Source organism: Bombina bombina, chromosome 12, assembly GCF_027579735.1.
Source record: "Bombina bombina isolate aBomBom1 chromosome 12, aBomBom1.pri, whole genome shotgun sequence".
NCBI classification, from domain to species: Eukaryota; Metazoa; Chordata; class Amphibia; order Anura; family Bombinatoridae; genus Bombina; species Bombina bombina.
In genome coordinates this window covers 27272417-27293799 of record NC_069510.1, presented here as the reverse complement: position 1 = coordinate 27293799, position 21383 = coordinate 27272417, and the positions used below count along the sequence as shown (strand labels likewise).

The window sequence follows — 21383 nt, the reverse complement described above, 5'->3', positions numbered from 1 at the left end:
CATCCTGTTTTTTAATAGTTGTAAACTATAGTAATAGTAAACTAAGGAAATATGAAAACACAAAATAGTCATGAACCCTTAACCACGTTCTGTTGCACCGTTGCTTCAAGACGGTCTCTACACAAGGAGTTTCAGGCCCCCTGGCCCGTCTCCCCCGGAGAAAAAACAAACATCTTTGAATGAGTTGAGTGTTGGAAACGCGTGGTTAGAAAGGTGGTAACAAATCAGGAAAGCAAATGAAAAATGGCATATATGTGAAGCCACCAATCAGCAGCAAGCTCCCAGTAATGCATTGCTGCTCCTGAGCCTACCTATGTATTCTCTTCAACAAAGGATACCAAGAGAATGAAGAAAATTAGATGATACAAGTAAATTGCAACTTGTTCAAAGTTGAATGCTTTATGTGAATCATGAAATAAATTTTGAGTTTTATGTCCCTTTTAGTAAAGCGTCTTAGGTGGAGAGCAAGGTGATGCATCTTAGATAGAGAGCAAACTGGTTCATCTTAAGGAGAGTGTCTTAGGTGGAGAGCAAACTGGTGCTTCTTAAGGAGAGCTTCTTAGGTGGAGAGCAAATTGGTGCATCTTAAAGAGAGCGTCTTAGGTGGAGAGCAAATTAGTACATCTTAAGGAGAGCGTCTTAGGTGGAGAGCACATTGGTACATCTTAAGGAGAGCATCTTAGGTGGAGAGCAAATTGGTACATCTTAAGGAGAGAGTTTTAGGTGGAGAGCAAATTGGTGCATCTTAAGGAGAGCGTCTTAAGTGGAGAACAAATTGGTATATCTTAAGGAGAGCGTCTTCGGTGGAAAGCAAATTAGTACATCTTAAGGAGAGCGTCTTAGGTGGAGAGCACATTGGTACATCTTAAGGAGAGCATCTTAGGTGGAGAGCAAATTGGTACATCTTAAGGAGAGCGTCTTAGGTGGAGAGCAAATTGGTACATCTTAAATTAAGGAGAGCGTCTTAGGTGGATATTTTCCTGTCCGCTTTTTACAGTTATACTGCATCAGTTTCAAGTGATTTAGCATATGAGTATTATGTTCCTTTAAACAGAGCATCTTAGGTGGAGAGCAAATTGGTACATCTGAAGGAGAGAGTCTTAGCTGGTGAGCAAATTGGTACATCTTAAGGAGGGGATGTCTTGGGTAGAGAGCAAATTGGTACATCTTAAGAAGAGAGTCTTAGGAGGAGCGCAAATTGGTACATCTTAAGGAGAGGGTCTTAGGTGGAGAGCACATTGGTACATCTTAAGGAGAGCGTCTTAGGTAGAGAGCAAATTGGTACATTTTAAGGAGAGGGTCTTAGGTGGAGAGCAAATTGGTACATCTTAAGGAGAGCGTCTTAGGTGGATATTTTCCTGTCCGCTTTTTACAGTTATACTGCATCAGTTTCAAGTGATTTAGCATATGAGTATTATGTTCCTTTAAACAGAGCATCTTAGGTGGAGAGCAAATTGGTACATCTTAAGGAGAGAGTCTTAGGAGGAGCGCAAATTGGTACATCTTAAGGAGAGGGTCTTAGGTGGAGAGCACATTGATGCATCTTAAGGAGAGCATCTTGGGTAGAGAGCAAATTGGTACATCTTAAGGAGAGAGTCTTAGGTGGAGAGCAAATTGGTACATCTTAAGGAGAGGGTCTTAGGTGGAGAGCACATTGATACATCTTAAGGAGAGCATCTTGGGTAGAGAGCAAATTGGTACATCTTAAGGAGAGAGTCTTAGGTGGAGAGCAAATTGGTACATCTTAAGGAGAGGGTCTTAGGTGGAGAGCACATTGGTACATCTTAAGGAGAGCATCTTAGGTAGAGAGCAAATTGGTACATTTTAAGGAGAGGGTCTTAGGTGGAGAGCAAATTGGTACATCTTAAGGAGAGCGTCTTAGGTGGAGAGCAAATTGGTACATCTTAGGGAGGGGATGTCTTAAGTAGAGAGCAAATTGGTACATCTTAAGGAGAGTGTCTTGGGTGGAGAGCAAAGTGGTACAACACACCCCACAAACCTAAAACTACTATTTGTTCAACACAGGTACTCTTGATTTTTAACAACAATCCTTTTAACACATTTTAAAATGCCATTGAAGAAAGAAAGAAAGAAGACCCTAAATGCCCGGAATACTGTACAAAACTAACCACTTGATGATATGGAAAGTTATTTGTATCAACAGCTTAAAGTGACATTCTAATGTAAAAATGACATGCTGTTATTTGTTAGTGTGTGTTATTTTTTCATTACTGATCCCAGCTGTGTCGTTGACCTCTGTGAAAGGGATAAACACATAGGTAAAGTTCGGCTTCTGAGTGAGCTGAAGCTTTTCAACTCCTTAATAGCTGGTGATTGGCAAGTATATATATATTTTTTTTGGTCAATAATACCAATGATTTGCTCCAATTTTTTTTGTATTAAATTGTTCCTGTGATACTTTATTGCACCACGGCCATCTTGTGACCTTTCCCCCCCATAATATTTTGTAGCTGTTGGGGTGTCTCGAAAAAAGAAGCGACGGATGGGGACATACAGTTTAGTACCTAAGAAGAAGACCAAAGTTCTTAAGCAGAGAACTGTCCTCGAAATGTTTAAGAATATGTCTCATTCCTCTACTAGCCCTAAGGTGAGTTTGTCTCCATTTTCTCTGTAAGAAGCTAGTTGTGTATTGTTAAAACATCAAACATGAAGTACTTCTAATAAAGTAGTATTGTGTCTTCAGGCCTCTCTGCTTTATTAAAAGGACATTAAACACAGTGATAGTAATATTACCTGTTTGCTTATTTGTAGTAAAAGAAAAACAACTTGGCACAATTCTTTAATTTCTTTCTTTCAATACCTTTTCATGTAACGTTACACTTAAAACTGTGAGTTTTCCAAATCTGAGAATTGGAAGTGCAAGCTAGGCTACAAGCTTCTAAACACTCTACATGCCTCTAAACCAGTGTTGGCGAACCTTGGCATGTTTCAGAACTACATTTCCCGTGATGCTTAGGTACTCTGCTGTCCAGTCAAGCATCATGGGAAATGTATTACTGAAACATCTGGAGTGCCAAGCGTCACCATCTCTGCTCTAAACCCTCTACATGTGTCTCGAATTGGCCTCAGTAGACATAAAAAGATGCAGCAAAACCATGCATGTTTTGTAAACAAAATGACAGTGGCTAGACTTGTCCAAACCTGCACAAGGTGTCAAGTATGTTTTACTAATTTGACTGGTATGCTTATTATAAAGTCTTGTAATTACTTATTTTGTATTTACTGGGATACTCCTATAGATGTAGGTTTAAGTTCATATAAAGTAACCCATGTGCCCGTATACATGTCTATGATTTATTAGAGTGACAAAGAATTAGAGACCTCTCATGTCAATGGGGAGAATGCAGAGATGGATTCTGAAGATGAAGAGTCAGATGAGCTTGAGGAAGATGATGATCACAGCGTGGAACATCATTTATCAGAAAGCCAGGAGGCTCATAGTGTCACTAAAGAGAACACACAAGAAGCTGATGGTTTAAAGAAGGTATTTCAGTTGTCCTTTTTCATACCGTCAGATTCAGAACAATTTATTGTCAATGGTTTTATTCGCCAAGTTTGACTGTTTAATATGCAGTCACTGCTATATCATATCTGAAGTATAGCCAAGTTACTCTAGGAGATACAAACTTATGGGGTTGGTCTATTATTGTTAGAGGAGGACTCTATCTGTCAATGTATCATGTAGGTACTTTGAGAATATGTCTGTGGGTGGGCTGGCTATTTGTGTTATGTAGGTACTTTTATAAGATGTCTGTGATGGTGCTGGCTATATGTGTCCTTTAAATGCTGCGAGAAGACGTCTGTGGTGGGGCAGGCTAGATGAGTAATGTAGGTACTGTGAGATGTCTGTGGTGGGGCTGGCTAGATGTGTCCTGTAGGTACTATGAGAAGATGTATGTGGTGGGGCTGGCTTGATGTGTCCTGTAGGTACGGTGATATGTCTGTGGTGGGGCAGGCTAGATGTGTTATGTAGGTATTGTGACAAGATATCTGTGATGGTTCTGGCTATATGTGTCCTGTAGGTACAGTGAGAAGATGTCTGTGGTGGGGCTGGATAGTTGCTTTAAGTAGGTACTGTGAGAATATATTTGTGATGGCGCTGGCTAGATGTGTCCTGTAGGTACAGTGAGATGTCTGTGGTAGGGCTGGATAGATGTTTCATGTAAGTACTTAGCACATATGTCTAGGGGGGTTTAGCTAGATGTGTCCTGTATGTACTATGAGAAGATGTCTGGCTGGCTAAGTGTATCCTGTAGGTACTAGGTATGTGCATTCATAGGTAATGAATGACAAATATGGCTGCAGGTATAGGCATTCGGCTCTTTTCGGAGCCCGTTTTATTTATTTGAAAGCGCAACACACAAAAATCTGGATTTGCACAGATCTTTGTGTGTAGCACTTGAAATGAATGCACATACATACTAGGTACTGTGTGAAGACATTTGTCTGGGGGGTTGGGGCTGGCTAGAGGAGGACAATTGCTAGCAAGGAGTTGAGTAGTAGTCTGTGCTGGTTTTGATGCACTTGTACCTTTTTTATTTCTTTTTTTTTAAACTCACAGTCAGATGACTTAGATTATGATGAAGAAGGGGAGTCTGCGGAATCACTTGATGAGGAAGATGAAGGAAATGAGTCTGATTTAGTAAGTATCAATAACATTATCTAATCATCAAATATTAATTATTATAATTGGGTGTCCAGTACCTATTCTCTTATATCGCATCTACCCCAGAACGTCACTACTGTATTAAAACAAGACTATATGTTGCATTAGGTAAACCCTTGAACTGAATGAAAGGATAACGTATTTGCACTCAGGAAAATTACTTATCTACGACTAGCAGTAAAATGTTGAGAATATTCTGGCTCACCCATGTGTTTTTGAAAATTAAAGATGTTTTATTAAATTTTCCCTTGTTGAGCGTTCTTTCCTATGGCATGGAGAGTCTACAACTTCATTCCAATTACTAGTGGGATATTCAACTCCTGGCCAGCAGGAGGAGGCAAAGAGCACCCCAGCAAAGCTGTTAAATGTAACTTCCCTTACCCAGAATCCCCAGTCATTCTCTTTTGCCTCTGTCAATGGAGGATGTGCAAAGATGGTGTCTGAAGATTTTAATCCTTTTATGGGTATTTTTTCCTGCAAGCAAGGATTGGGTTCTAGCTGTGTCCTTGTCAATCTCTTTAGTAAGAGTGGTGGCTTTTAGCAGTTAGAAGGTGGTGAGGTGGTCTTTGCTTTACTTTTAACACTTTTGCTACCCCTTTGTAGAAAGCCAGGGTTGGTTATTCTGTTCTTTCTTTTACTACAGGTCCCTGACAGGGAGTGGAGTACCGGTCACACCTAAGTAACTGTTATCTGTCCTGCAGCTGGATTCACAGGTAAGTGCCTTTGCCTTCTAGGTACTGAAGGACAACACTTTTGAGGTTAACCCTCAAGTGGCTCTGTTTTTGAATATAGTTATCCTTATTTGATTAAGGGTACATTTTATGCGCAGCCTTATTAGCACTTTACAGGCGATATGAGATACTTAAGGGTTAATGAAGAGCTTGCTTGGAATTTCTCCTTCATTACTTGGCGGAAGGGTTTTAAGGGATTATTCCTTTTCCCCTTATTTGGCCTAACTTAACTTTTAATAGAGTTAGGATGTGTTGAGGATTTTTTACTTTATTTGGGCTGTCTTTATCTCGCGCTTATGCTGTGGCACAGTTTCTTCCGCATTTCCGTTATATCGGAGTTTCGTGAGTCTAGTAGTGTCTGCTTTGCAGATAGTACTTTGCCGATCGGATTGTCTGCCTATAGAAGGGGATCTCTACAGTAGAGTCTTGCTTCCTCTTGCTAGTGGGGTATTCCTGTCACGGTAGGAATCTCAGACATCAAATTCCTAGGATTGATTGTCTGAGGTGGATTTTTAGGGTGACAAATTCTTTTACCCTCCGTATATTTAGTCTTGTTTCTTTTATAAGAGTCAACTAAATTTGGGCATTATCGTTTTTTTGGAAACAATTTATTATAATTTTTATTTACATTCCAATTTTGTCATATTTAGTGGGATCTGATCTCTGTATCTATGGACTCAGAACAGGATCAGTCAATTTCTATGGATAAATGCTTGCTATGTTTAGAGACCCAAATTGTCCTGCCTATGCAATTTTGTTCCTCATGCTTAGCTAAAACTTACTACCTTTTGAGCCAAGTGTCTCTCAGGATGATGCTGTACGTGGCATGCCACACCTATCTCCACAAACGTCCCAAGCCTTAATTGTTTCTCATACTGTGCCTTCTGTTTTTGCTCAACCTCCTGGGGGTGTTTATTTACCAGGGGAATTTGCCGCACAGATAACTTCTGCAGTATCTGCGGCTTTGTCAGCTTTCCCTACTGCGGGTAAGCTTAAGAGAGAAAATCTAAACATTTGTCTGCTAGTAAGGTTTCTGACCCTTCTAAATCTGTGCTAGTCAACCTTTCCCAAATGTCTGATGAGGAGGATACTTTAGTAGCTTCTGAAGGTGAGATTTCAGACTCTGACACTAAGGGGAAAACATCTTCTGAATCTGAAGAAGTTAATTTCAGACTTAAACTTGAACATTTCCGCTTGCTTCTGAAGGAGGTTCTAGCTACTTTGGATGACTCTGAACCTTCGGTTGCTCTCAACCCTAACAGGTCTACAAAACTTAATAGAGTTTATGATTCTCCCTCTTCTGTGGGTGTTTTTCCTGTTCCAGACAAGATGTCTGAAATTATAGCTCAGGAATGGGATAAACCAGGGGTTCCTTTTTCCCCTTCCCCTATTTTTTAAAAAAGTTTCCTGTTGCTGACTCCATTCGTGACTAAAGTAGGAGCTATCTCTACTCTAGCTAAAAGAACTACCATTCCTATAGAGGATAGTTGTACCTTTAAGGATCCAATGGATTAGAAGATAGAGGCTTACTTAAAGAAGATGTACATTTATCAAGGATTACAGTGGCAACCTGCTGCAAGTATTGATACGGTTGCGGGAGCAGCATCTTATTGGTGCGATGCCTTGTCTGATCTGATATCAGAAGTAACTACAATAGAGGAGATCCAAGATAGGATCAAAGCTCTTAAACTCGCCAATACCTTTATCTGTGATGCTAACATGCAGGTAATTAGACTGGGAGCTAAGATTTCTAGCTTGCAGAGCTCTCTGGTTAAAATCCTGGTTGGCTGATGTAACTTCAAAAGCCAAGCTTTTGTCTTCACCTTATAAGGGTACAACTTTATTTGGGCCTGGTTTGGCGGAAATTATTTCTTAAATTATGGGAGGAAAGGGATCTTTCCTTCCTCAGGACAAGAAGAATAGAGCTAAGGGTTGCTAGAATTTTAATTTTTTCTCTTTCGGAATGTTAAAGGACCGAAATCTTCCTCCTCTTCTTCCAAACCAGAGCAAGCCAAGACCTCCTGGAGATCCAGTCAGCCTTGGAATAAGGAAAAGCAAAACAAGAAGCCTTCCGCTGACTCTAAATCAGCATGAAGGGTTTCCTTTTTTCTGCAGGTTTGAATACACAATGTCCCAGATCCCTGGGCTGTGGACATAGTATCCTAGGATTACAAAATATGATTCAAGTCTTGCCCTCCAAGGGGCAGATTTCTCCTGTCAAGACTATCCACAAATCAGATAAAGAGGGAGGCCTTCTTAAATTGCGTAGATGAACTATCCTCCCAGGGAGTTATTGTTCCTGTCCCCCTATAGGAACAAGGTCAAGGATTCTATTCAAATTTTTGTGTGGTTCCCAAAAAGGAGGGAACTTTCCGTTCTATCCTAGACTTAAAGTGCCTCAACAAATTTTTCAGGCTTCCGTCCTTCAAGATGGAAACTGTTCGTTCTATTCTTCCATTGGTTCAGGAAGGTCAGTTTATGACGACCATAGAACTGAAGGACGCGTATTTACACATTTCCATTCACAGGGATCATCACCAGTTTCTAAGGTTTGCCTTTCTGTGTAATCATTTCCAGTTTGGTCTTACCACGGCTCCCAGAATATTCACAAAGGTTCTGGGGGCTCTATTAGCAGTGATCAGATCCCTGGGAATTTCTGTGGCGCCTTAAATAGACGACATCTTGGTTGAGGCGTCATCTTTTCAACTAGCAAAATTTCATACAGAGAAGTTGTTGTCTTTTCTTTGTGAATCTGGAAAAGAGTTCTCTAGTTTCAGCTACAAGAATTTGTTTCCTAGGGACAATCATAGATTCCCTGTCCATGAACATTTTGCAGACGAACGTCAGAAAATCTAAACTTCTTGCGTCTTGCCTTTCTCTCCAGTCTATTTGTCCATCAGTGGCTTTAATGCATGGAGGTGATTGGTTCTGATGGTGGCTTCCATGGACATTGTTCCTTTTTGCTCTGTTCCATTTGCGACCGCTGAAGCTTTGCATGCTCAGTCAATGGAACGGAAACCATTCAGATTTATCGCAGAGGATAAATCTGGATCCCCTAACAAGAGACTCTCTCTGAGTGGATTTCACAGGATCATCTGTCTCGGGGCACTTGCTTCCTGAGACCTTCCTGGGTGATTGTGACTACGGATGCCAGCCTGTTAGGCAGGGGAGCTGTTTAGGGTTCTCTGAAAGCTCAGGGCCTGTGGTCTTGAGAAGAGTCTGCTCTTCCCATAAACATCTTGGAGTTCAGAGCAATCTTCAATGCCTTGACAGCTTTACCTCAATTATCTTTAGTCCGGTTTCAGATTCCAGTCGGACAACATCACCTCAGTGGCTTACATCAACCACCAGGGAGGAACTCTGAGTGGGTGGAAGCTCACGATTGTCTATCTGCCATCCACATTCCAGGAGTGGACAATTGGGAGGCGGATTTTCTGAGCAGACAGACTTTTTATCTTGGGTAGTGGGCTCTCTATCCGGAAGTGTTCTCAAGGATAACCCTCAGGTGGGGGGTTCCGGAGTTGGATCTGTTGGCTTCTCGTCCAAACGTCAAGCTCCAAAGTACGGAGTAAGGTCAAGAGATCCTCAGGCCGCTCTGATAGATGCTCTGGCGGTTCCTTGGAATTTCGGTCTAGCATACCTGTTTCCTTGGTTTGCTCTCCTTCCATGAGTCATTGCTCGTTTCAAACAGGAGCGATTGTCTGATTCTAAAAGCTCTTATCTGGCCTTGCAGGATCTGGTTTGCGAATGTGGTGAAGTCATCTCTTCCACCTTGAGAGGTTACCTCTGAGGAAGTACCTTCTAATTCAGGGTCCATTTCTCCTTCCAAATCTAGATTCTCTGAAGCTGACTACTTGGGGATTGAACACCTAGTCCTGTCTAGACGTGTTTTTTTTCTGAAGCTGTCATTGATACTATGCTTCAGGCTCGTAAACCTGTTACTCGCAGGATTTACCATAAGGTATGGCGTAAATATTTTTTTTGGTGTGAATCTAAGGGTTTATCCTGGATTCCCTGAATTTTATTGTATCTTCAAGATGGTCTGGAGAAAGGTTTGTCAGTCAGTACTCTGAATTATGCACTGTCTATTCTTTTGCACAAACGGCAGATTTACCAGATGTTCAAGCTTTTGTTCAGGCCCTGGTTAGAATCAGGCCTGTGTTTAAACCTGTTGCTCCTCCTTGAAGCTTTATCCTAGTTCTTAAAGTTTTGCAGCAGGCTCCGTTTAAGCTGATGCATGTTGTTGATATAAAATTGTTATCTTGGAAGGTTTTGTTTTTGCTTGCTATTTCTTCTGCTCACAGAGCTTCTGAGTTTTCAACTCTGCAGTGATTCCCCGTACCTTATTTTTCATGCAGATAAGGCGGTCCTTCATACTAAATAGGGGTTTTTCCCTAAGGGGGTGTCGGATCGAAACATTAATCAGGAAATTGTTGTTCCTTCTTTTTTGTCCTAATCCTCCTCCTCATAAGGAACGTCTCTTGCATAACCTGGATGTGGTGCATGCTCTAAAATTTTACCTTCAAGCTACTAAAGATTTTCGGCAATCTTCTGCCCTGTTTTCTCTGGGAAGCGTAAGGGTCAGAAGGCCACTCAATAATGAAGCTTCTGTGGAACAGATTTGCAAGGCGGCAACATGGTCCTCTCTGCATACTTTTTCCAAATTCAACAAATTTTAAACTTTTGCCACGACTGAGGCCTCTTTTGGTAGAAAGATTCTTCAAGCGGTGGTGCCTACTATTTAGGCCCTCCTGCCTTGTACTCTCTCCCTTTTCATTCTGTGTTCTCTAGCTTGGGTATTGGTTCCCACTAGTAATTGGAATGAAGTTGTGGACTCTCCATGCCATAGAAAAGAAAACAAAATGTATGCTTACCTGATAAATTTCTCTCTTTCTGGGAATGTAGAGTCCACAACCCGCCCTCTCTTTAATTATAATTCAGCATTTTTTTTTTGAGTAAACCTCAGGAACCGCTATACCCTTATGTTTCTTCTTTTTCTATTTTCCTTCGGCTGAATGACTGGGGAATATGGGTAAGGGAAGTTACACTTAACAGCTTTGCTGGGATGCTCTTTGCCTCCTCCTGCTGGCCAGGAGTTGAATATCCCACTAGTAATTGGAATGAAATCTTGGAGTCTACATGCCCGGAAAGAGAAATTTATCAGGTAAGCATAAATTTTGTTTTCTTTTTAAAGACACGATGAGTCCACGGATTTCATCCTTACTTGTGGGATTACGCCTCCTGGTCAGCAGGAGGCGGCAAAGAGCACCACAGCAGAGCCGCATATATAGCTCTTCCCTTCCCTCCAGTTATTCTCTTTGCCTGCGTTAGTAGATAGGAAATGGCAAAGTGAGGTGTTAGAAAAGATTCTTCAATCAAGTGTTTATTATTTTTAAAGTAGTGCCAGAGAGTGCTACTTTGTGCTAGGGTGTAGCCTAGACCAGATCAGTCTCTACAGTAGAGCTTTTGTTGGCTTTAAAGCAATAGGAACTGGTCGGACATAATTCTCACTGCGCCTCCTATACATGTTGCTGCCCTAATATAGATAGCCTAAGCACATTTAACTCAGGCTTATCTTATTCCACAGGGCTATGGGAGGTAGAGGACCTCTTACACCTGCTGGACTGTCAGGCAGCATTTGAGGCAAGTGCTGACTTTTTTTATTCTGGGTCAGTAAATGGATCTCAGAGAAGTGGAGCACTTTATTTATAACTCCTACATGTAAAAGGAGGGACCTTCCGACAGCACCTTCTTAGCAGGGGCTAAAGGAGAATTTGGGGGATCTCTGAGGTGAGATCGTTTAAACATCATTTGGCTGAGCTGTGGTAAGAAAAAAACAGTAGCCATATTTGTCCCCATGTTTATGATGGCTCAGTTGGCTCCCGGTGGTGTTATAACACTGTTAATAGCTACCGGGAGCTCCAGGGTTGTTACGCCCTTGATGGGCTAAGGAGCTCGCTGCTTACTTTGGTGATCACTTGAGCTGAGGGAAAAGTTTCCCATAGCCGTTTCAACTACAGAGGCTGGGCAATCTTTTCCTAGGGTGGAAGGAGTAGTTTCCATCTTAGCTAGGAGTCCTACTATACCATTGAAGGATAGTTGGGTTTTTCAAAGGTCCTATGGGCAATAATCAGCGGAGGGATGTACTCCATGGCTTACATGACATCCAGCTGTGTACTTTGTTACCGTCACTAGTATAACGGCATATTGGTCTGATGCTAAGTCATTAAATCCTCTGGATAAGGTCCAGGATCGGATAAGGGCTTTTAATGAGCTTCGCGGTTTATTACCCGCACTTTATCAGTACTCCATTCAGACATTTTTATAAGTTTTCTCTGTTTCAGAAGAGTCTTATGGTTAGAGCCTTGTTCTACGGAAGTGCGCTCTAGGTCTACGCTTCTAGCGTTTTCTTTCAAGGGAGACCTTGTTGGGACCCGGCTTGGCAGAACTGTTCTCTTTTGACATTTTAGAGAATAAAAAAAAAAAAATCCAAATAGTTTGCTGTCAATCAAGGACAGCATGAAGGTTGTCGCCTCAATCCGGGATTGGGCCTTGTAGGGGGCGGACTTTCCGTCTTCGTTCAGGCTTGGTTTCAAGATGTTCAGTTTTCTGAGAGATAGTTAGTGTATCCCAGGGATACAAAGCAGTTTTCTTTTTCAAGATTATTTGCAGATTAGACTAAAGGAAAGGCGGTCTTACTCTGCGTAGAAGAACTCTCAGATATGGGAGTGCTTGTTCCAGTTCCAATACTGGTTCGGGGTCTGGGTTTTTCTACTCCAGACCACTTTTTAGAACTTCGGCTTTTTGGCTAAGATCAAGTGTAGTATCTGTTTTTGTCAGTTTAATATTTGATTTGTCCTCTACTTGGGGACCATATAAAACAAGACTCTAGACAGATTTCTTAGTGTACGTCCTTCAATTTATGACCTCAGTGGTTTTAAAGGACGCATATCTACATGTTCCCATTCACAGGGGTCATCTCAAGTTCTTATTGTTTCCTTTTCTGGACAAACTTTACCAGTTTGTGGCTCTTCCGTTGGTCCTGCCACAGCCCCAGAATCTTCACAGTGGTTTGGGGATCTCTGTTGATGGGGCTTCATGCAAAGGGTGTTGTAGTGGCGCCTTACCTAGACGACATTTTAGTTCTGGCTACCTCTTTTCAACTAGCAAGGTCCCACACGCACTTGGGATTATCCTTCCTAAAATCTTCGGTATGGAAGGTGATTTTAGAAAACAATTCCTTAGACCCACACTCAAGCGTGACTTTCCTAGGATCCATAGTAGATTCTGTTTATAAAGATTTTTCTGACAGAGGTCAGGAAATTAAAGTTTATCGATACTTGTCTAGCTCTGCAATCTTCTCCTCGCCGTTCAGTGCATGGAGTTAATATGTCTGATGGTGGCAATTGTCCCGTTTGCTCGTTTTCTTATCAAAGCTTTGCAGTTGGACATACTCAAACAATGCAACGGAGATTATGTTAACTTGTCTCCTCAACTTTTCTTGGCACAGGAGACAAAGGAGTCTCTTCTTTGGTGGTTGTCTCTAGATCTTCTCTCCCAGGGATCGTGTTTTCGTAGACCTTCCTGGGAGATTGTGACACCAAATGCCAGCCTTCTGGGGTGGGGAGCAGTTTGGGGCTCCTTGTAGGCTCAAGGGATATGGTCTCCGTCAGAGTCTTTGTTACCCATAAACATTCTGGAACTGAGAGCGCTCTACAATGCTATTCTGGCCTGACCTCAGCTGGCTTTGGCTCAGTTTATCAGGTTCCAGTCGGACAACATAACGTCAGTTTCCTACATCAATCATCGGGGAGGAACAAGGAGTTCCTTGGCGATGACAAAGGTCTCCACAATAATTCAGTGGGCGGAGATCCATTCTTGTTGTCTGTCGGCAATTCTTATCCCAGGGGTGGACATCTGGGAGGTGGATTTTCTGAGCAGACAGACTTTTCATCCGGGTGAGTGGGATCTTCATCCGGACGTGTTCTCCAGTCTGATCCTCAAATGGGGTCAGCCGGAGTTGGATCTCATGGCATCCAGGTAGAATGCCAAACTTCAGAGGTACGGGTCGAGTTTCAGAGATCCTCAGGCGGTTCTGATAGATGCTCTGGTAGCCCTTTGTTCCTTCAATCTAGCATATCTGTTTCCTCCGTTTGCTCTCCTTCCTCAAGTGATTGCCCGGATCAAACAGGAAAGGGCTTCAGTAATTCTCATAACACCAGTCTGGCCTCGCAGGATCTGGTATGCAGACCAGGTAGAGATGTCGTCTCTACCTCCTTGGAGGCTTCTGCTTCGAAAGGACCTTCGGATTCAGGGACCCTTTCATCATTCAATTCTAGGTCTCTGAAGCTGACTGCTTGGAGATTGAACGGCTGATCCTAGTCAAGCGAGGTTTTTTTCTGACTCAGTCATAGACACTTTGTTTCAGGTTCATAAGCCTGTTACTAGAAGGATTTATCATAAGGTTTGGTGTAAATACTTTTTTTGGTGCGAATCCAAGGGCTTGGAGATTGAACGCTTAATTCTATCCAAGCGAGGTTTCTCTGATTCAGTCATAGATACCTTAATTCATGCATGTAAGCCTGTAACTAGGAAGATTTACCATAAGATATGGCGTGAATATCTTTATTGGTGTTATTCCAAGGGCTACTCCTGGAGTAGAGTTAGGATTCCAAGAAAGATTGGAGAAGGGTTTATCAGCGAGTTCCCTACAGGGTCAGATTTCCGCTTTCTCTATTTTGTTACACAAGTGTCTTACAGATGTCCCAGATGTTTAATCCTTTTGTCAGGCTTTGATTAGAATCAGGCCTGTGTTTAAACCAATTGCTCCTCCATGGAGTTTGAATTTAGTTCTTAAAGTTCTTAGGGGTTCCGTTTGAACCTATGCATTCCATAGATATTAAGTTGTTGTCTTGGAAAGTTTTATTTCTTGTTGCCATTTCTTCTGCTCGAAGAGTGTCTGAGCTTTCGGCATTACAATTTAATTAGTCTTACCTTATTTTTAATTCGGATAAGGTGGTGTTACGTACTTAACTTGGTTTTCTTCCTAAGGTTGTTTCGGACAAGAATGTTAATCAGGAGATGGTTGTTCCTTCCTTGTGTCCTAATCCTCCTTCTCAGAAGGAAAGGCTTTTGCATAATTTGGACGTGGTCCGTGCTTTGAAGTTTTACTTACAAGCAATTTAGGATTTTCGTCAGTCTTCTTCTATGTTTGTAATTTTTTCGGGAAAACGTAAGGGACAGAAAGCTATGGCTACCTCTCTTTCTTTTTGGTTGAGGAGTATCATCCGCTTTGCATATAAGACTGCTGGACAGCATCCTCCTGAAAGGGTTACGGCTCATTCCACTAGGGCGGTTGCTTCATCATGGGCATTCAAAAATGAGGCTTCAGTTGAGCAGCTTTGCAAGGCTGCAACTTGGTCTTCTCTTCACACTTTTTCTAAATTTTACAAATTTGAAACCTTCGATTCTGCTGAGGCTGTTTTTTGGGAGAAGGGTTCTTCAAGCAGTGGTGTCTTCCGTTTAGGTTCCCTGTCTTGTCCCTCCCTTTTCATCCGTGTTCTCTTGCTTTTGGTATTGTATCCCACAAGTAAGGATGAAATCCGTTGACTCATCGTGTCTTTAAAAAGAAAAGAAAATTTATGCTTACCTGATAAATTTGTTTCTTTTTAGACACGATGAGTCCATGGCCCACCCTGTTCTATGAGACAGGTTATTAATTTTGTACACTTCGGACACCTCTGCACCTTGGCTTTTCCTTTCTCTTCCTAACTTCGGTTGAATGACTGGAGTGGAAGGGAAGGGAGGAGCTATATATGCGGCTCTGCTTTGGTGCTCTTTGCCTCCTCCTGCTGACCAGGAGACGTAATCCCACAAGTAAGGATGAAATCCGTGGACTCATCGGGTCTAAAAAGAAACAAATTTATCAGGTAAACATAAATTTTCTTTTTACTTATATAGTTGTTGGTGGTTGACTCTGTACCACTGTTTATACACTGTAGCGTTCTGAAGATTGTATTTTAGTGCAACCGTTGCTTTATCACGGAGCTCATTGCAAAGGTTAGCGTGATGTAGAGCATCCGATTTTGTGTTACTGATATTGTAAATTTAAAATGAACTCTACTTACGAGATTAGGGGTTTTAATATGTAGTACACACAGAGTAAAACTGTTGTATTAAGTGAATTGGTTTTATATGCAGTGAGCCTTCTTACAGACATTTTTACCAGCGTTTCTCGGCCATGCACTTAAGATGCGTATTGCTAAGACTATAAAACACCCTCATTTATATATTTTGTAGCTAATTGTGGTGTTGATATAAATAAAAAGGGCTGTAAAACAACAAATCGCCAATAACATAGAAGAGAGCTAGAAACGTTCTATAAAAATTGCCAAATAAGTCGTCATGTAGTGTTCTCTAAAAAAAAAAGTTTCAAACTAAACAAGGGCAATAGAATTACATTTAGCTGTGTTTAAAGCTTTATTAATATCCGACTGTTCCCAGAAATTATAGGGACTTTGAAGTTAAATTAATTTTTTTTCGCAAAAGCATTTACATCTCCACCAGTTCAGCAGATGCAATTGTCCTTATCGGCTAAATAAGTTTTTAAAAAATAAATAAATATCAACTATTTTTAATTATTAAAATGATTTAGTTGATAAAAGATATTTGACACAGGTAAACTGTTGCTCTTTCATATGCACAACAGAATATTTTATATGTGTCTTTAAAGTGGGTATTGTAAAGTAATATACTGAATAAGAGACTTGTTCAGCTGGATACAAAGTAGTGTTTTGCGCAATTGCCTGTGTTAGCGTCATAACTTGAGTTTGTCCCTTTACAGAGCTCTGAGTCAAGTTCAAAGAGGAAACAGCAGAACAAAGGCCAAACAGATAACGCATGGTTGAAACCTTCCAGAAAACGGAAACGGAAAAACAAGCCAAATCCTAGCCCCATTCTTGGTAATCTTTTTATTACTTATTTTGCAGCGTGGCACTATTAGCAACAGTTTTTTTCTCCCCTTGCCATACTTATAAATGTTCATTTTGATAGGTGTAATTTAAAGGGACATACAATTGCTGAAAGAAAATTTGCTAATGTGCTTTATGCAAGTATCAGTACAATAATAACATGCTCTAACTATGGGTTTAACTCCTGCAAAGGAATTTAACGCATTGTTAAAGTCTGTTTCAGAGCAGCAGTTTACTACTGGGAACTAGCTTAAAACATCTAGTGTAAGCCACCAATCAGCAGCTAGCATGCAGCTGTGCTGCTCCTGAGCCTGCCTAGGTATGTTTTTCAACAACGGACACAAGGAGAACAAAGTAAATTTGATAATGGAAGTAAATGGAAAAATTAAATGCTTTATCTGAATCATGAAAGTTGAAACCTGACTTTCATATCCCATTAAGAACAAATCTGAATTTAAACCAATCTACTCCTAGAGCTTACATATTAATGAAACCTTAAACTGCTGGGTACAACTACATTAGCACGGTTACTACTCACCATACGTTTGTATTTCCTCCTTTACCTGAAGCTCTCTTTAAAGCTGTTCTCTTTAACTCATTACAGAAGCCAACTGATAAAGCTTTGCATTTTATACTGGGCGCCGCCATTTTGTAGCGTTTTGTTTTTCATCATGTGACGGGAGCTGGGCACTTTCAAAATCTGTGATGTTACTGACTTTTTGACAGCTGTATCTTGCAATTCAGTTGAGCTGTCATAAAAGAGGGCAAAAGTGTTACATTTCTGCAGTTTTTTGCACAGTTTAAAAGCTACATAACAAATATAAGCTCCAAGATGGCGGCACAAAGTGTGAAGATGCGGAACTTCACTAACTGATACTTGTAGGGGGTTAAAATAAGCGAATAACTTGCAGATAGGCATCAATGCAGCCAAATCCCTTATAGCAAGACACTGGAAGTCAACATTCACCCCCACAGAATAAATGTGGATGGAAAAAACACAAGACCTACGCTCCCTAGAGGAGTATGGTCAAAAAAGAATGAACAAAAACACTCCTTTTCGTGAATTAAAATTAATTTGGGAAGACAATCTATATACCAAACCATAACAGAATGAGATCACTAAACCAATAAGCGCCAACGATAATTACTCAATTTAGAGAGACCATGAGAGAGAGAGATCTCCCCCCCCCCTTCTAACCCCCGTTTTACTAGTATGACTGGTTTTATCTATAAATTAACAATGTGCTGAGATTTTTATTTTCCAAGATATCGATGCTGAGAGATACAAAATAAGATGGAAAATATTAAGGACCTAACAAGATATCAGATCCACGATATACCCATTTTCTGTATATATAAAATAATGTATGTACTAAAGATCAATGTATATCTCAGACAAATATATCAGACTTTGTATTATACCAAAAGTTAATAAAAATTAATATATAAAAAAAAAATAAGAGAATAACTTTGAAGACAGCTGCATCTACAAGTGGAAAACAATAGCTTACTCTAGTTATACTCAACAGTTTAATGCTTAGAACAAGAGGAAACCCATACAGTTTTAATCAACTTTCCAATTTATTTCTATTATCTAATTTATTTAGTTCGCTTGGTATCTTGTGTTCGAACATATACCTAGGTAGGCTCAGAGCTGGCAGCTAGCTGTTGATTGGTAGCTGGTAAACCAATGATAAGAGGTGTTTAGTTAGCTCTCAGTAGTGCATGTCTGCTCCTTAAACAATCAATACGAGAGAATAAAGCAAAACTGACAATTGACGTAAATTGGAAAGTGGTCTGAATTATGAAAGAATTTTTTTGGGGGGTTTCATGTCCCTTTAATGTTAATAAGTGTATTATCCTTCGTCCAATCAGCCAACTTATTACATAGTAGTGATCTACAAAGCTTACGTTTAAACGCAGAACATGACTGCAGAGATCTACATTCCAACAGTGTGTTGCTTTATTGTGTTCTTAATTTATCCAATCAGTGGAGCCCTATTCCGTTTGCTGTAAAGTGATTGCAGTCTGTAGATCTGCTGTTTTAAAGTCATGGAGTTGTGCGATCGCCTTTCACCGAGATGTATTTTGTAGTTATTTTTCTTATTTAGCCTGACAAATGTTTGTTTTTTAATTCAGGAGAGCACCAGCAACCCAGCACAGAATACACTGAAGTGTCTCTGGACTCCCTGGATCTGAGAGTTAAGGAGATTCTGTCCCCGGAATCCAAAGGTGAGCATGCACAGATAGCACAGTATGGATTTCCCTTGCCTTGGGCTGCCTGTATAACTTAAAAATCAATGACTGTGTAAGAGGCCAGGCGTTGCTCAGGTCAACACTCTGTCACTCCCTGCACAGAGAACTTGGCGTCAGGCTGACAGTTATAATTACGGACATTGTTTCTTAGAAGCCAGCTTGTAATGTTCACCGGTTTATTTACCAGCTTAACTGGAGCAAGAGAATTTGTGATCCAGAGGTCAAAGAGGAATCTTATTCAACCTTTTGCGCACCCAAATAAATAAGAGAATTTTATAAAGAACATTAAAATTTAGACATACCTTGTGCTATCACACGTATCTTTTATATACTTTTTTTTGGTGTTTTGTTTAAAGGGACAGAAAACACCAACATTTTTTTTAATGATTTGGATAGAACATTCCATTTTAAACAACTTTCCAATTTACTTCTATTATCAAATTTGCTTCATTCTCTTGTCATTCTTTGCTGAAGGAGCAGCATTGCACTTCTGGCAGCTAACCGAACACATCTAGTTAGCCAATCACAAGAGACAAATGTGTGCAGACACCAATCGGCATTTAGCTCCCACTACTGTAGGATATGTGCGTATTATTTTTCAACAAGGGATACCAAGAGAATGAAGCACATTTGAAAATAGAAGTGAATTTAAAAGTGTCTTAAAATGACATGCTCTATCTAATTATGCAAGTTTAATTTTAACTTTTCTATCCCTTTAAGGGCCAGATTCTCTGCTTACCTTGGGAACTGTGTATCTCATAGAGGTGCGTTCAATAATCTGCTTTATGCTTAGGAGAGACACTTTCTTTGCAATAAGTGACTTTTTGGGAATCTGGTTCTAAGTCACCTGCAACTTATTAGGGAACCTATAAAACTAGAATCTCATGAACTTGAAGCTACTTTGATACATGACATATTACCAGTTGCTCGGGTCAAGCCCTTGTAGAAATCTGCTTGATAATATGGGGAATAAACGCCATCTGAAGCAGTAAGCTGTAATATGTTACACGCCAATAGCAGGGATTTCAGCTGTCACTGCACTTAGAATGTTGAATATGGAAAATGTCAGCAATACAGAAATCTGTAACCTTTTGCAAATCATTGTAACCCTCTATGGCAGCTGAGTGATTAAATATACATTGTACACTAGATTTTTCTTTGCATAAATATTTTATAGATTATACATTTATATAGCCCATCTGGGTGTGTTTTTGTAACAATAGTTTTGCCTAGTTTTTAATAACATTGTGCTGATTTTCAGACTCCTAACCAAGCCCCAAAGTTTTATATGTATACTGATGTCTACAGACTCTTTTGTAAAGGGGCTTTTCATAGGCATTGTAATGGGGGAAGTGTCTGCCTTTCATGCTTTCTCAGTCCCTTTCACTGGATGTCCCAGTTTAACCTCATCAAACAGTGCTAAACTGGGAGCTTCTAAGTAAGTTTTTAAAAGTTTTTATACTGGATTTTTTAGATCAGTATCCGTGCATATTCTTCTTTACGGTAGTGTCTATTACATGCAGTTATATGAACATTGATGTACACTGTCCCTTTAAATGATGAATGCCATCCAGGAGGAAATAGTTTTTGGCATGCTGCATTAGTTCTTTTATTTTTTTTTATGGTCGTTTGTACACTAGCGATTTGAATTGTTTCCTTTAGCCTCTTCCTGACCGGACTTATTTTTCTACATCGAAACAAAGTTCCGATGTAAACAAATAAGTAACAAATTAAATCATTTCAATGATGGGATCGGGTCAGGGGGAGAGCCTATGACGCTAGGCATGCCCACCAGCCTGCAATCCCATTTACCAAGCCGTTATGACTTCAAGACGTTCCATGCCGTCCTAACGGCGCTAAAGCCCATCATGCTTAGGACGGCATGGAGCGTACTAACGGTGCCATCTCCGGACAACATGGCTTCCTCTGGTGCTTTCCACTGCCATCTCTTTTGGATTATGGCTGTATCTATTGCAGATTGGCTAGACGTGCTGCCGTCAGTGTTGTATACAAAGGCACAGAGAGCCTTCTGTGCTTACTAAAGAAGAAACAATTAATTGGCATGGTAGGTGCTATCATTTAGCTATCCCCTGCCTTTTCTGTTGAATGGGGATATCTTTATTGTAAGTATAATCACCCTATTAAATTTTAGTTAAAAATATATCCAGAATAAATATTAAAGGGGCAGAAAGAGCGTATTATTAAAAACGACTTTTCAATTTACTTCGGTTCTCAAATCTACTTCATTCTCTTGGTATCCTTTGTTGAAGAAGCATCAATGCATTATATTATATTAAACCATTGTTTAAAATGACATGTTCTATCTGAATCATGAGAGTTTAAAGTGACACTGAACCCAATTTTTTTCTTTTGTGATTCAGATAGAGCATTACATTTTAAGCAACTTTCTAATTCACTCCTATTATCAAATTTTCTTTATTCTCTTGGTATCTTTATTTGAAATGCAAGAATGTAAGTTTAGATGCCGGCCCATTTTTGGTGAACAACCTGGGTTGTCCTTGCTGATTGGTGGATAAATTCATCCACCAATAAAAAAGTGCTGTCCAGAGTTCTGAATAAAAAAAAGCTTAGATGCCTTCTTTTTCAAATAACGATAGCAAGAGAACGAAGAAACATTGATAATAGGAGTAAATTACAAAGTTGCTTAAAATTTCATGCTCTATATCACGAAAGAAAAGATTTTGTTCAGTGTCCCTTTAATTACTATGGTAAATGCTT

The 21383-nt window shown here is 40.3% G+C and overlaps 1 protein-coding gene and 1 non-coding gene across 9 annotated transcripts in view; both read left to right on the top strand.

Annotated features, from left to right (window-relative positions):
- Nucleotides 1-21383, top strand: part of EHMT1 (euchromatic histone lysine methyltransferase 1) — a 245904-nt gene that overhangs the window by 97646 nt on the left and 126875 nt on the right. For all 8 annotated transcript variants that reach the window (XM_053695709.1, XM_053695708.1, XM_053695714.1 and 5 more), the window contains 5 exons: nt 2472-2608; nt 3323-3505; nt 4583-4663; nt 16262-16379; nt 18528-18620. In XM_053695709.1, coding sequence (XP_053551684.1) covers nt 2472-2608; nt 3323-3505; nt 4583-4663; nt 16262-16379; nt 18528-18620 — 612 coding nt within the window. The remainder of the gene's footprint in view (nt 1-2471; nt 2609-3322; nt 3506-4582; nt 4664-16261; nt 16380-18527; nt 18621-21383) is intronic.
- Nucleotides 12209-12401, top strand: LOC128643269 (U2 spliceosomal RNA). Its single transcript, XR_008399794.1, has one exon. It is a non-coding gene; the product is annotated as a U2 spliceosomal RNA (small nuclear RNA).